This window comes from Anser brachyrhynchus (assembly GCF_964034855.1).
Source record: "Anser brachyrhynchus genome assembly, chromosome: 20".
In the NCBI taxonomy this organism is placed as follows: domain Eukaryota; kingdom Metazoa; phylum Chordata; class Aves; order Anseriformes; family Anatidae; genus Anser; species Anser brachyrhynchus.
This window is the reverse complement of record NC_137713.1, coordinates 5,539,694-5,553,374: the sequence shown is the minus strand read 5'-3', so window position 1 is coordinate 5,553,374 and position 13,681 is coordinate 5,539,694. Positions and strand designations below refer to the sequence as shown.

The 13,681-nt window shown below is 67.0% G+C and overlaps 4 protein-coding genes across 12 annotated transcripts; 2 read left to right on the top strand and 2 right to left on the bottom strand.

The window, feature by feature from the left end:
• Positions 1-650: 650 nt before the first annotated feature.
• Positions 651-2,389, bottom strand: PROCA1 (protein interacting with cyclin A1). 2 transcript variants are annotated; one of them, XM_080563059.1, is made up of 5 exons: positions 2,299-2,389; positions 2,129-2,256; positions 1,461-1,593; positions 1,232-1,366; positions 651-1,151 (listed from the first exon to the last, which is right to left on the bottom strand). In XM_080563059.1, exons 1-5 carry the CDS (start codon positions 2,352-2,354, stop codon positions 725-727), a joined length of 879 nt encoding a protein of 292 aa, XP_080419185.1. In that variant the 5' UTR covers positions 2,355-2,389; the 3' UTR covers positions 651-724. The 2 variants fall into 2 exon arrangements, with proteins under 2 accessions (XP_080419185.1, XP_080419184.1); XM_080563058.1 differs by having other exon boundaries at positions 2,296-2,357.
• A 28-nt stretch (positions 2,390-2,417) lies between these two features.
• LOC308180823 (adenine phosphoribosyltransferase-like) lies at positions 2,418-4,932 on the top strand (the record flags this gene model as incomplete). Of its 7 annotated transcripts, XM_080563054.1 has the most annotated exons (6): positions 2,418-3,639; positions 3,787-3,944; positions 4,059-4,152; positions 4,231-4,352; positions 4,467-4,562; positions 4,637-4,932. In XM_080563054.1, 5 exons carry the CDS (start codon positions 3,822-3,824, stop codon positions 4,916-4,918), a joined length of 717 nt encoding a protein of 238 aa, XP_080419180.1. In that variant the 3' UTR covers positions 4,919-4,932. The 7 variants fall into 7 exon arrangements, with proteins under 7 accessions (XP_080419180.1, XP_080419178.1, XP_080419179.1 ...); XM_080563052.1 differs by lacking the exon at positions 3,787-3,944 and having other exon boundaries at positions 2,418-3,059; XM_080563053.1 differs by having other exon boundaries at positions 2,420-3,944.
• RAB34 (RAB34, member RAS oncogene family) lies at positions 4,886-7,952 on the bottom strand. Of its 2 annotated transcripts, none has more exons than XM_080563061.1 (11): positions 7,814-7,952; positions 6,901-7,027; positions 6,717-6,808; positions 6,309-6,374; positions 6,099-6,200; positions 5,947-6,011; positions 5,816-5,867; positions 5,602-5,683; positions 5,426-5,516; positions 5,229-5,336; positions 4,886-5,156 (listed from the first exon to the last, which is right to left on the bottom strand). In XM_080563061.1, the coding sequence occupies exons 2-11, from the start codon at positions 6,952-6,954 to the stop codon at positions 5,089-5,091; spliced, it is 780 nt and encodes a 259-aa protein (XP_080419187.1). In that variant the 5' UTR covers positions 6,955-7,027; positions 7,814-7,952; the 3' UTR covers positions 4,886-5,088. The 2 variants fall into 2 exon arrangements, with proteins under 2 accessions (XP_080419187.1, XP_080419188.1); XM_080563062.1 differs by lacking the exon at positions 7,814-7,952 and adding an exon at positions 7,670-7,689 and having other exon boundaries at positions 6,901-7,026.
• A 163-nt stretch (positions 7,953-8,115) lies between these two features.
• RPL23A (ribosomal protein L23a) lies at positions 8,116-10,467 on the top strand. The gene is made up of 5 exons (XM_080563064.1): positions 8,116-8,250; positions 8,601-8,781; positions 9,071-9,247; positions 9,654-9,723; positions 10,405-10,467. Exons 1-5 carry the CDS (start codon positions 8,226-8,228, stop codon positions 10,417-10,419), a joined length of 468 nt encoding a protein of 155 aa, XP_080419190.1. The 5' UTR covers positions 8,116-8,225; the 3' UTR covers positions 10,420-10,467.
• Positions 10,468-13,681: the final 3,214 nt, after the last annotated feature.

Below are 13,681 nucleotides of genomic sequence, written 5' to 3'. Positions count from 1 at the left end.
AGGGGCTGCTCGGCCCCGTGCAGCTGCTTTCAGCCCCACAGCTGGCTGTGGTGTGTGTGACCAGCATCGCCTACGAGCCGCCCTGCTCCCGGAGGCAGGGGCCGAGCCGGCGGTGTGTGGGGTGAGCTGTTGGTGGGGCTGGAAAAGGAGGTGCTGGTGCTGAGCACCTCGCTCCCAGCCTGGGAAAGGGGGGGGGTCAGAGCCGGGGCGGTGCAGTTCGGTCATCGCTGCTCCCGGGAAATAACACCCCGGGGAGCTGGAGCTCAACCAGCGGTAGCAGGGATCCCAAACCCCAGCCCTGCAAAACGGGCGCTGTGCCCTGTGCTGAAATGGGGACAGGAGCTGGTGTCCTCCCTCACCAGGGACGTGACTTCACCATGCTCAGGAACATGAAATGAGCCTCCACGAGTGCTGGGGAGTACCTCAAGCCCCTTCAGACCTTTTCTTCTTTGCACAACCCCGCAAACCCTCAGGTTTTCCCTTTCTCAGGAGCCCTGCGGGGCTGTGCACGGGGACCAGCCAAGTGCCCGCAGGTAGGTCGGGCAGCAAGACCCCATTCCCACCCTCCCCAGCCCATCAGCGGGCTTAACCCAAAGCTTTCCCCTGCGGCACTGCCCCCAGCGTGCTCCTTCCTCCCTGCTCCACACGGCTCCATCTGCTCGACGCCCTACTTTATTAACACAGCGAGGACCCGCGCGGGGAGCCGGGTCCGCGGCAGCGGGGCTCACGCAGCCTCCGGCTCAGCTTTGCTTTTCAGCCTCTTCTTTCTGTTTCTCTCCTTCCTCCTCCTCCTCTTCCTGCTGCCGCCGGCCGCTTCCCCCCGGTCCGGCAGCGGGTCCTGCGTCCCCGAGCCCGGCTGCGCACCGGGAGGAGCGTGGGTGGCGGGCGCATCGTGGCTCAGCTCCCCGAATTCGGCAGGGCTTTTCTTCTTCAGCCCCTTCCCCTTCTTTTTCTTATCCTTCATCCCTTTCCTCTCTTTGGCGGCGGGCAGCAGGCGGGCATGGCGCTGCGCCGGGACCTCTCCTCCTCCCCAAGGGGGGCTCAGGGCATCCCCCCCCAGCCACGCCGCCCTGTCGATGAGCTCCCCGCCGAACTCGTACAGCACCGGCTCCCTGGGCACCGCCACGGCCACCGTGTTGTACGCCTTGCACCTGCGGGGAGCGGGGACGGCGCGGGTCAGGGGTGGGGGCAGCAGCAGCGGGGCCGGACCCGGGGTGGGGGGGACGCTCACCAGACGTAGAGGTAGGGCTCCACGCACTCCTCCTTGTAGGCGAACTCAAAGCAGGGCACCCGGATGACGTTGAAGAAAGCCTGGCCCACCACGCGCGAGGCCGTGTCGTTCACCTGCTGCAGGCACTCCTTCAACCTGCGGGACGGAACCGGGGTGAGGGGGGGGTGGCCGGGCTGGGACCCCCTCCCCAAATACACACACACACCCCTGGGGACCCGGGGGTGTTCACCTGCGGTCGCAGTCGCAGTGGCTGATGGTGTGCCAGCGCAGGTTGCGGTAGCCGTAGCGGGCGGTGAAGGGGTGGATGACGTGCTGGCAGTGGTCATGGTCCCGGCAGCACCGGTCGGTGTCCCGGTGCTCCCCTGCGGGCATGGCACGGGGTGCAGGCAGGGCCGCGGGCAGCGTGGTGGGGGGGCATCTGGGTGCAGCTGGGGTGGGGCTGGGTCGGGTTGGGATCGGGGCTGGGGTGAGGATTGGGATGGGAACTGGGAGGGACAGGGCTGGGACTGGGCTGGGACTGGGACGGGGATTGGGGCTGGACCGGCACCACAGTGGGGATGAGATTGGGAGCAGGATGGACTGGGTTGGACTGGGACCAGTCTGGGGATCAGGACGGGATGAGCACCAGGATGGGGACCGGAGGAGGGCCTGGGTATGGACCGTGTTGGACCAGCACTGGGACGGGGATGGGACCAGCACTTGGGGACCAGAATGGCAGCGGGATGGACCAGGATGGACTGGGACCATGCTGGGGGGGTGGATCAGGCCACTGGGATGGGGACTGGGATGGAGCAGCCCTGGGATGGGGCAAACTGGTGGACCAGGACCAGCCCTGGGATGGGGACAGGCAGGGTGCAGACGAGCTGAGGGACAGGGACGGGCTCCTTCGCTCCTTACCCAGCTGCTCGTAGGCATCCGCGTTGCTCCCAGCTCCGCACCACAGCGTCCCGGGGTAGGTGAGCCCGCGGCGGGCTCGGGGTCGCCCCGGGGGGGCCGCTCCGGGGCTCGGGGCTGCTCCGGGGGCGGCGACCACCACCGCGACCACCACCACCACCACCACCACCACCACCACCACCACCAGCAGGAGGAGGAGGGGGCGGAGGAGCGGCCGCGGGGCGCACATGGCACCGCGGGGCCGGCACCGCGGAGGGGCCGCCTTATAGCGGGGCTCGGCACGGCACGGCCCGCCCACCGCGGGGCGGCACGGCTCGGCACGGCACGGCTCGGATCGGCTCGGCACGGCTCGGCACGGCTTGGCATGGCATGGTGCAGCTCGGCATGGCATTGCTTGGCACAGCTTGGCGTGGCGTGGCGTGGCGTGGCGTGGCATGGCACGGCATGGCATGGCTCGGCACGGCTTGGATCGGCACGGCTCGGCACGGTGTGGTATGGCAAGGTGCAGCTCGGCACAGCATTGCTTGGCGCAGCTTGGTGTGGCACGGCACGGCACAGCATGGCACGGCATGGTGCAGCTCAGCATGGCATGGCACAGCTCGGCATGGCATGGCATGGTGGAGCTCGATAGGGCATTTCTTGGCACAGCATGGCACAGCATGGCATGGCACAGCATGTCATGGTGCAGCTCAGCATGGCACAGCTCAGCATGGCATGGCATGGCTCGGCATGGCACGGCATTGCATGCCCCAGTTGGCACGGCACAACTCGGCTCCGCGCGGTGCAGCCCGTGCCAGTACAGCCAGTGGGGCGATGCTCTGGTCCTAACTCACAAGGTGCCGGCGCTCGCAGCCCCAGCCACGCTCCCCCGGGGCCACGACGGACGCGAGGAGCTGCGGCACCCACTGGGGCCGTGCCGTGGGACAGGACGCAGGTGGGGGCGATGCAGCTCCCAGCTGCCCCGCGGAGCTTTCCCTGGGGTCCGTGCTCAGCCAGGGCCAGCAGCTCGCAGCCAGGCTGCCAGGGCTCGTCGCCCCTCGCAGGCTCCCCTTTGCCAAAGCCCATTTGCAGTCAGGACGCGGAGCCTGGCCGGTGGAGCCAGCGCTTGGCAGGGCAGGACGGTGCCCGAGGCCCCAGTGGGGACGTGCGCGGCCTCGAAAATTCCCCACGCTGGCCGAGACCCCCAAAGGCTGCACCCTGAGCACGGCTCTGCCGTGTCCAAACCTAACAAACACTCACGGGTTGCTTTGCACACCCGCACCCATCCCTGGCACCTCTGGGTGCTGGGGACATGCTCGCAGGGGTGTGCCCCCCCCTGGTGCTCCCTGCCACCCCCGGTGGGGGCACGTCACCGCCATGGCTCCTGCCTGGCACCAGCCCAGGTCCCCGCTGGCCGAGGGTGCTGGCAGGGGGCCCAGCACCACGGGGCTGCCCCCGCTCAGCTGTCGCTGTCTGTGACTGTACTGGGTCCCCATGACAGTCCCGCTCCGCTCGGCCTCGCCGCCGGCACCCAGGTACGGAGCCCGGCGCAGGGCCGCGGGGTGTGCACGGGGAAATTGGGGTGTGCACAGGGAAGTTGGGGTGTGCACGGGGAAGTTGGGGTGCCCTGAGCCATGGAGTTCCCTGAGGGGTCTGGGTCTCACCCCCTTGCACGCCCGCAGCCCCCCCGTGCTTGCAGCGCCTGCGGTCCCCGTGCATGGACCTGAGCCACGTCCCTGCTGCCCGCGAGAAGGGCTGGTACCTGGCGCTGATGGCCCCCAACACCAAAGGTCCCAACTACGCCTGGCTGGACCCGTCCCGGCTCTACTGCCACCCGCAAGTACCCAGCGCCCGGGCAGGGGGCACCCGGAGGGGGGTTGGCACCCGGGTGGGCTGCAGGTCTGGGGGCTGTGAGCACCCTTAGGGGCACCCAGCACCTCCGCTGTCTCCCCAGGGCTTGCAGGACTGCGTGGCCGACCTGCTGCAGCCCTTCCAGGGGGACCCCATCGACCTGGTGGCCGGCATCGATGCCATGGGCTTCATCCTGGGTGAGGGGGGATGCGGGTGAGCCCGGGGTCCCCAAACCTTGTCCCCACGGGGGCTGACAGCGCCGCGGCCGCCCCCAGGTGCCGCCGTGGCCACCGCGCTGCGCAAGGGCTTCCTGGCCATCCGTAAAGCCGGGCACCTCTGCGTGGAGACGTTGTCGGAGCCCTACACCGACTACTCAGGCCGAGAGAAGGTGATGGAGGTCCGCACCGACACCATCTCGCCGGGTGAGCCCACGGGGCGCTCCCGCCACGGCAGGCTGCCGGCGCGGGCACCGGGCACCGTGCGCTCGGACGCAGCCTCTGCCCCTCCCTAGGTCTGCGCGTCCTCCTCGTGGACCAGTGGGTGGAAACCGGGGGCACCATGCGAGCGGCCATCCGGCTGGTGGAGCGGCTGGGGGGGGTCGTGGCAGGTAGGAGGGGGCACCCCGGGGTGCGCCCGCGGGGGCGGCGGCGGCCGGCGCTGAGCCCCCACCGTGTCCCGCAGGCGTCGCGGCCGTCTGCATCGAGGACAGCGAGGGCGCGCGGTGGATCCGGGAGCGCTACAAGTGCGCCCACTGCGTGCCCCCCCGCCTGCAGCCACGCTTCGACCACCACCAGACGGGCTGGGAATGATGCTGGGTCCGGCACCGTGCACCCCAGGTTTGGGGCGTTTTCTGCCCGGTTTGGGTTTTGGCGTAACAACTCCTCCAGCACCGTGCCGCTGGCTCTGCCTCCTGCCCGCCAGCCCGACGCCTTTTTTAAAAAGCATAAAAAAACGTTTTATTAAAACAAACGGGAGGCTGGGGGCGTCTCCCCCTGAGTGGGTTTGCATAGCTAAGGGGGGCCGCGGGTGCCCCTGCCCAGCCCCGGCCGCAGGGACGGCTCCTCGGGGCGGCCGGGGCCGCTGCTCTTTGGTACGGAGACGCGGGCGTTATGGGGGGGCACGGGGCTGCCCCCTCACTGGCAGCACTTGGGCTTCTTGCGGGGCGCCGACTGGTACAGGTCGCTCTCGTTGTTGCTGATGCCTGGAGGGAAAAAGGGTGGGTGGGGGGTGGCGGGGGGCACCCTGGGGGAGGGGGGCAGCCGGGGGTACTCACGCACGGTGTCGCCGATCCTGCGGGCACTGCCGCGCTCCAGCTCTGCCAGCACGCTGCTCTCGAAGGTCAGCGCCGCCACGCGGAAGAAGAAATCCCGCACGTTCTCCCCTGCCCCACGGGATAAGACCCCTGAGCACCTCGCCCTGCCGGGGGGGGGGGGAGGCACCTGAACCCCCACCCCCTTGGCCGGGACCCACCGGTGAGCGAGGACACGGCCCAGAACTCCGCCTGCATCTCCTGGGCCACCTTGAGAGCATCCTTCTCCATCAGGCTGTACTGTGCCGGCGTCTGCCAAAAGAGGGGTGGGGGGTGCTGGGGACGGCCCCCGCGCAGCGGGGAGGGCCTATGGGGTGTGGGGGGGGGGGCCACTCACGCTCAGGTCCTTCTTGGAGCCCACCAGGAAGAGGATGACGTTGGATGGGTCGTTCTCCTTCAGGGCGTCAGCCAGCCACTGCCTGCGGGGCCACCGTCACCGGCCGAGCGCTGCCCTCTCGCTCGCGCGCTGGGGGTCGTGACGGCCCCGTGCCCCCCCCTTCCAGCCCCTCCCCTCCCACATGTCCCCATCCCCTTGGCCGGGTGTCACCTACCGCGTGTGCTCCAGGGACGCCACGTCGTTAACGTCGAAGACGATGACAATGGCTGGGGGGGGGGAGAAGTGAGATGGGGACGGGGACGGCCGGCGGGGACGGGACACGGGGGGGGGGGGGGGGGGTCTCACCTTGCGCTCCCCGGTAGTAGGTGGAGGCGATGCACTTGAAGCGCTCCTGGCCGGCTGTGTCCCAGCTGGAGGGGGGGGGGGGGGGGGGCAGGAGGTCAGGGGGGGCAGCGGGAGCCTCGGGGGGGGGGGGCACGGGGCTGGCACCAACTCACAGCTGCAGGCTGAAGGGCACCCCCAGCACCTCGAAGCGCTCCATCTCGAAATCCACCCCGATGGTCGCCTTGTAGTTCTTGTCGAAGGTGTCCTTGCAGAAGCTTGGGGGAGGCAGGAGACGAGTGTCAGCCCCCCGGGGGGGGGGGGGGGGCTCTTCCCACTGTGCCCACCCCCCCAGAAGCGCCTCCTGCGGGGCGGGGGCCGGTTACCGGTTGATCAGGCAGGTCTTCCCCACCGACAGGTCCCCCACCACGATGATCTTGGAGATCTTGAACCTGCGGGGCAGAGGGGAGCACGGCCACTGCGGGGGGGCACCCAGTACCGCCCCCACCCCCCCGCCAGCCATTTTGGGAACCCCTCGCACCCCCCGGCAGCACCGTGCCCCCCGTGCCCCCATAGCCCCCGTTCCCCCCCCCCCCCACTTCCCACCACCACCAGCAGCCGCAGCTCAGCCCGGACCCCCGCACCCCCCCCCCCCCGGCTGCATTCCTGCGCCGTGACGCAGCCGAGCAGCGCCGGCAGCCACGCGGCGCCTTCCCGCTGTGGGGACACGCCAGGGACCCCCCCAGTTTGGGGGGGGGACACCCCCGTGCCCCCCTCCCAGGGGGGGTCCTCACCCCACGGTGCCCGTCCGCTGCTCCTGGCAGGCGCTGGCCACGCTGGGGTGGAAAGCGGGGCGGGCGTGCAGGGCGGCCTCCTTCCGAAAACACTGCCACGGGGGGGGGGGGGACAAAGGGGACCCCGGTGAGGTTGCGGGGTTCATGGAGGCCACCCCCGGGCCGCTGTCCCCTCCCCGGTCACCTGCGGCAGGTCGGCGATGACCCTGTCCCTGCGGACGGGGGCCAGCACGTTCATGGTCCCCTGGGGCCACCGGGATGGGTTCGGCGGCCGGACGGAGCGGGGACGGGCTGAGGGCCGCCGAGAGGCCTGGGGAGAGACGGAGCAGGGGGCGGCGCTGCGCCCGTGTCCCCAGACTGTTTTCCTCGTGTCCCCAAGTCCCGATTTCCCGGGGTCCCCACGTCATCCTGTCCCCAAGTCCCCAAGTCCCACCGTCCCTGCGTCCCCAACTCCTGCTGTCCCCATGTCCCCAGGTCCCGTTTTCCCGGGGTCCCCACGTCATCCTGTCCCCAAGTCCCCAGGCCCTGCCATCACTGCGTCCCCAAGTCCTGCTGTCCCCAAGTCCTCAACGCCTGCTGTCCCCATGTCCCCAAGTCTCACTTGTCCCCCAGTCCCTCATGTCCCCAAGTCCCCCATTCCCCCGCCTCATGTCCCCATGTCCCCCGGTCCCCCTGTCCCCATGCCCCCCGGTCCCGATATCCCCCACTCCCCAAGTCCCACTGTCCCCATGTCCCCCCTGTCCCCCGGTCCCCATGTCCCCGTGCCCCGGTCCCGCTGCCCGTGCATCCCTCGGGCATCCTCAGTCCCCGTGTCCCCGTGTCCCCACCCGAAGCACCCCGGCACCGCCCGTCCCCGTGTCCCTTGGTCCCGGTCACCCCCCCGTCCCCCCGGTGCCCCCCCCCCCCCGCTGTCCCCATGTCCCCGTGTCCCCCCCCCCCCGGTGTCCCCTCACCCCGGGGTGCCACCACCTCCGTCCCCGTGTCCCCGGTGCCTGGCTGTCCCCGTGTCCCCGCCACCCCCACAGAGCCGTGTCCCCCCCCCGGTGCCGCCCCCCCCCCCCCGGTGTCCCCTCCCGGTGCTCCCCTCCCCGTTACCCCGTTACCGCGCCCCTCCCGCCGCCGCTCGCGGTGCTCGGCGCTGCACCCTCGGCGCCCTGGCCCCTCCCTCGGGCCTTTCGGGGCGGGGAGGGGCCGGCACTGCGGTTCCTGCCGGGCCGGGCCCTGCCGCCGCCGCCCGCACCCCCGGGACCCCCGGGATCCCCCCCCAGAGGGGCGCACCCCGGCCCCCCCCCCCTCGGTGACAACGGGGAGGGGAGCGGGACTACAACCCCCATGATGCCCCGCGGGGCGACGGGGCGATCTACGCATGCGCTCAAGAGTCAGCCCTCTGAGACTACACTTCCCGGCGAGCCTCGCGGCGAGAGGGGGCAGGGAGATCTCGCGCGATTTGGGGCTATAAGCCCGTGCGGCGCGGGGCGGGTGGCCCCTTTCTGCTTCCGGCCGCCGAAGATGGCGCCCAAGGCCAAGAAGGAGGGTGAGGGCGGGCGGCCATGAGGGGCGGGCGGCGTCAGCGCGGCGTGTCCGGCCCCCCGCCGGGTGTGGGGGGTGCCCGGGGCTCGGCCCCAGGGGGCTGCGGGGTTCCGGGGGGCCGCGGTGCGGTGCCGGGCCGCGGGCACGTGGAGGGGGTGGGAGCGGCCTGCAGCGGGAGGCCTGGGCCTGAGGGGAGCTGAGCCCCGTTGGGGGTGTGGGGGAGGCGCTGGGGGCTTGAGGGAGCCCCTCGGAGGAGCTCTGCTGGTGGGGGTGCCCCTCAGGGAGGTCACGGCCCCTCCGGGAGCCTCCTGGGCCTGCAGGCCCTTCTTTATGCTGACTGAGGTGTTGTCACAGCCGTGCCTCCGAAGACAGAGGCGAAAGCCAAGGCGCTGAAGGCCAAGAAGGCCGTCCTGAAGGGGGTCCACAGCCACAAGAAGAAGAAGATCCGCACGTCGCCCACCTTCCGGAGGCCCAAGACCCTGCGCCTGAGGCGGCAGCCCAAGTATCCGCGGAAGAGTGCCCCGCGGAGAAACAAGTACGTGTGGGGTGCAGCTGCCACAGCGGCTGCGGGGTGGGGACGGTCCCTTCTGTGGGAGCCTGGGCCCCACTGGGGTCTGAGGGTGGGACTTGGCCACAGTGCTGCCCTTTGGGCTGAGCCCTGTGTTGGAGTGCAGGTGATGATTTCAAGCGACCAAAGCCTGAGAGTTTGTGATTAGAACTTTTTTTGGTAACTGATGCACCCCAAACTTGGCGTTTGAAAGCCTCTGAAGCATAGGTACAGGTTGTGACATCCTATTGTTAACCCAAGGGCCTTTCTCCTGCAGGCTTGACCATTATGCCATTATCAAGTTCCCTTTGACAACAGAATCGGCGATGAAGAAAATAGAGGACAACAACACTCTGGTTTTCATCGTTGACGTCAAGGCAAACAAGCACCAGATCAAGCAGGCAGTGAAGAAGCTGTACGACATCGACGTGGCCAAGGTCAACACCTTGATCAGGTAAGAGGGGGAGATCCAGTCACTGGTGGGTGTCTGGTACTTCAGGTGCTCCGTGTGGCTTTCAGCAGAAAGCTGGGACACGTGTGAGTTTCAGCAGTGCTGCGGGGGCTCTCAGGGAGCGTGGAATTAAGTTCAGTAGCGCTTTCAGTGCTGAAATGTTGATAAAAGCAACTTTTGACTGAGCGCATCTTGGCGGAGGTGTGAAATGGTGCTAGGCCAGGAAGCTGGCTTTGGCAGGGAGATCTTCTAACGCTGAGGGAGTTCTGTGCAGATGATGTTAACGTGTTTTACCCCTGAGTGAAGTGATGTTTCCAAAGGAACCACTGATGCACACGCCCTAGTGAGAGCACGGAGTAGGGGCGAGGGGCGGCGTGCCTCTGTGCTGATGTCTCCTTTTCCACTCTAGGCCTGACGGGGAGAAAAAGGCTTATGTCCGGCTGGCTCCAGATTACGATGCGCTGGATGTCGCCAACAAGGTGAGAAGTCTTGGAAACTGTCAAGCTTCCTTATACTCTCTATTTTCTACACGTGGTTCTTCTTCTGGTGTACACGAGATACTTCTGCCTGAAGCATGCTGGTGCTACTGCAGCCTCCTTGTAGTTAAGCAGGATCTGAGAGTGTTTGTAAGCAAGAACACTTAATATTTTGTCATAAAACTCTTGAGTTCTGTGGGGAAGTTACTGAGAGCTGCAGTTCTTGCCCTCCTCCAGGGAGCGGCTCCACTCCACAAGTCTGCAGGAGCTCTGAAGTGTGGGAGGGGACGCGGGAAGCGTGTTGGAAGTGGCGTTTGTCTCGACGGTGTTCTCAGCCAGCAGCGCGGGCAGCTCCCTCGGGGGGAAAACGGTGCCAAAGGCGCTGCTGGGGCCTGGCTGAAAGGGATTTCACTGTGCAGGCGGCTGTCCTGCTGGAAAGGGCTGGGGGGGTTGTCCTTGATAGGGCTGCGGGGAGCAGGAGGGGTTGGTGGGGAGTAGCACGGGGATCCTAGCGAGGCAGATGTGTGTAGGTGTGTGTAATGGTGATGTGAGGCACTTGGGCAAGTCTGGGAAGGAAAAACCCATCCTTGGAGAGCAGGAATCCTGGGGAGATACGTGGTGGCGGTGTCTGGTGGAGGCTCTGTCTATTTGCCATCTGTTTTAACCCGTTTTGCTTCTTTGCAGATTGGAATCATCTAAACTGCATCAAGGACTGTACAGACAGGACAATAAACCTTGTAAAACCACCGAGGGACTCCTGTGTTTTGTGACTGCGCAGCCCGCGCCAAAGAGCCTGCAGGAAGCTTCTGGGGCTCCGTTTTTAGCAAAGGGGTTTCCTTCATTCCTTCCTTCCTGCCTGCTGTAGCCTGGCAGCAGCCAGCTGCCCTGTGAGAGGCTCTCGGGGGGCGCGGTGCTGTCCCACGTCTGGCACCTCGCTGCTGGGGTGTCCGGCGTGGCTGACCTGGTCTCTCTCTGGGTAAACAACAGTGAGGTGATGCTCTCCTGATGCAGATACCCGTCTACACGAGGTTTTGTCGCACTGTTATTAGTAAATGTTTGTGGTGGCTGTTCCCAGTGTCCTACATAACTTCTGTGTGGGGTGTACCACCAGCTAAGGAGCACCAGGAGGCCGGTACTAACAGCAGCAAAAACGTCCTCATGGCTCAGGTCTGGTACGAGCTGGGTGCCGTGCCATTTTCCACCTCTTACAACTATTTGTTTAGGCTGCAGGCTTTGATGAAGCCCTCAAGCTAACACAATAGCAGGCACTCTCTTTTTTTTCTGGCACTGTCCACCCTCCCCTCGTTGCAGCATGGGAGTTGTAGCCTGCTTTCCCTGATGCTGCTCCTGTTGCCCCCCGGTCTGTGATCCTCACCAGGGCTGTTTCCAAACTCCAGCTGCCGTTGTAATTTGGGTGGTCCCGTTTCCACAACTTTTTGGATGAAACCAGCTTTTTGGAGTGCTTGGAGAGCCCTGAGAATGCGGAGCACTCGGTGAGCAGGAAATGGAGGTGGAGTACCGATAAGCCCTTAGGATAATTGGCACTAAGTGCAGTGCGCGTTGCTGAGAGAAGTGGTGAAGGCTGTGGCCAAATATTGATCGGAGCAATCGAGCTCAGGCGGTGGGACACCGAGTTCCCTTCGAGCCTCTTGCAGGGGGTGCTGGGGTCCTGAGGGCACACGTAAAAAAGGCGGCGAGTGGGGAGGGGGAGCTCTCAATTGCTGCTGCTGCTTTTGGGCTGTGGGTAAGGATTTTTGTGGTTTGAGCTTCTGTTGGCTCGAGATTCCCTTCACAAGGTGCGAGGCTTCGGACCGCCACGAGCTCCCCTGCTGTGGGATGGCTCCAAGTACTGGGGGAGAGCCTGCGGGGTAGCTATGAGCTTCCACCGGCTGCAGGACACTTCACGAGGGCAGCGTGGAGGTTCTGTAGGGTGGTCCGGGGAGGGTGGGAGGCTGAGGCAGTGCCGTGGGAGAGGCCGGAGGCAATCTTTGGGTTGAGGGAGGCGGGCGGTGATGCTCCCTGCCTGCAGCACGAGCACCAGGTGTGGGTGAGAAACCTCGAGGGCAGAGCGCTGCTTCCCTCTGTGCCGCTCCCTTCCGCGGGCACTGCGGGGCTGCTCTGCCGCCCTTGGTGCAGGCCAGAAACAGCCTCCAGCCCCTCAGCCTGCCCAGGCCCAGGTCAGGGGCTCAAAATCGAGCGCAGGGGCTGTTGGCAAGGCGTGAGGAGCTGGGTGAGGCTGAACAGGGATCGGAGCAGCAGCCTTCCCTGTGACATCCGCTGCTGGGAGCCTGGTGATGCAGGGACCCGGGACAGACCTGGGACAAACCTGCTCTCTCCTGCAGCTGCACCTGATGCTTGTGAGGACGAGGGCACCTCACCAAACCTTCCCTTGGCTCTGGAGCACTCTGGGAAGGGAATGAGCAGCAGCGAGGGCTCTGGGGGTATTCACCAAGCCCCGTGCCCTGTTCTTAACTGAGCTGCGGCCACCCCGAAAACGATTTGGGGATGGAGGAGCTCCTCTCCTCGCCAAGCCCCCGCCGCTGGGAGAGCCCTGATGCGGAGCGAGGAGCAGGTACGTGCCGCAGCCCTCCCCGGCGACGTGGAGGCTGGGCTGGGAAGGGATTTCACATCAGCATGACTTGCAGTCTGCCCTGACCCTGCCTTCAACTTCTCCCGATGGCTGCTGCAGGCTGGCACTCGGCGTGCGCCTTCCCTGTGCCTGCCTCCTGCTCCGGGCTGGCAGCCGGCCCGACCTGCGGCTGCTGGGAGGTGCTGCGGGGTGGAAACTGGGCCCTGCTGGGGTAACTGGGTTGATGCCTGACCCCTCCGCGATGTAGGAGGGTGGTGGGAGCACGGCCTGGTCCCCCGGGGCTGCGTGTGCTCCGTGCTGGGAAAGGAGAGACCGGGGGAGAGGTGATGGGGAGGAGGGAAAATGGAGTTTGGGGACTGATTGTGTGGGGTATTGGCAGGTGGAGGTGGTGCTGAGGCCGTGAGGCTTCAGCTGCAGCTGGGAGGATGCGGGGTAACATCAGGGCAGCTCCTGGCGGTAAGGCTGGGGCCTGCTGGGGCAGGAGGAGAGCCGGCGGCTCGGCTCGGGGGCTGCTTGCTGCTGCCCTGGCACCGAGCGAGGAGGGGGCGAGGCGGCTGCTGCGGGGCTGGAGGAGATCCCTGCCCACACACGGCCCCGAGTGTTGCGTCTCCATCTCAACTTCTGCCAACGCGCGGCCCCCTGCGCCAGCTGTGGGGTCGGGGCGCCCCGGCAGGATCCAGCACCGCAGGCGAGCTGCTTCCCCTCGATCCTCATTCGACCTGCAGCCCCGTGTCTGCCTGAGCTGCTGTTTTAGGACCGATCCTGCCCCGGAGCAGGGGCTGGGCAGGAATCCCTCTAAACCCCACTGCTCGTAGCCAGTGTGGGGTGATCCCGGAGCTGTCACGTCAGCGGCATTTGCCTTCCCACCGCTCCCGTGCCCCACAGCACCGGCTGGGCCAGCTCCGGCCCCGTTCCCCCCCCTCCCTGGGGGAGCTGCACCCCGGATCTGAGGGGGGGCTGCTGGAGGCAGCGGGGCTGGAGCCGCGCGGTGCTGGCGGAGGCAGCCCCGGGGGGATCGAGCAGGCAGCGATGTTCCAGGAAGAGCCCGTGGCCTCACTCGGCCTTCCCATGCCAGCTCCGCTTCACGTGGCTGCCGGGTGAGTCACGGCGCCGTGCCGCCAGGCCCAGGCGGGTCAGGGACCGCAGCAGGGCTCAGCCCCTCTCCTGCCGCCTTCCCCCCCATCCCTGCGCAGCCCTTGGGGTGCGGGAGCTCACGCACGGGGGGGGGGGTCTGTGGAGGGGGAGAAAGAAAAAAAAAACACGAGTGGAAGGCGAGGGAGAGCTGGAGCCTTGCTCCGTCAGCACCGTGCTGGGACCCGGCGGGCTGGATGCATCCCCCTGGGGGGTCCCTGGCACGGCGCGAGCTGCGGG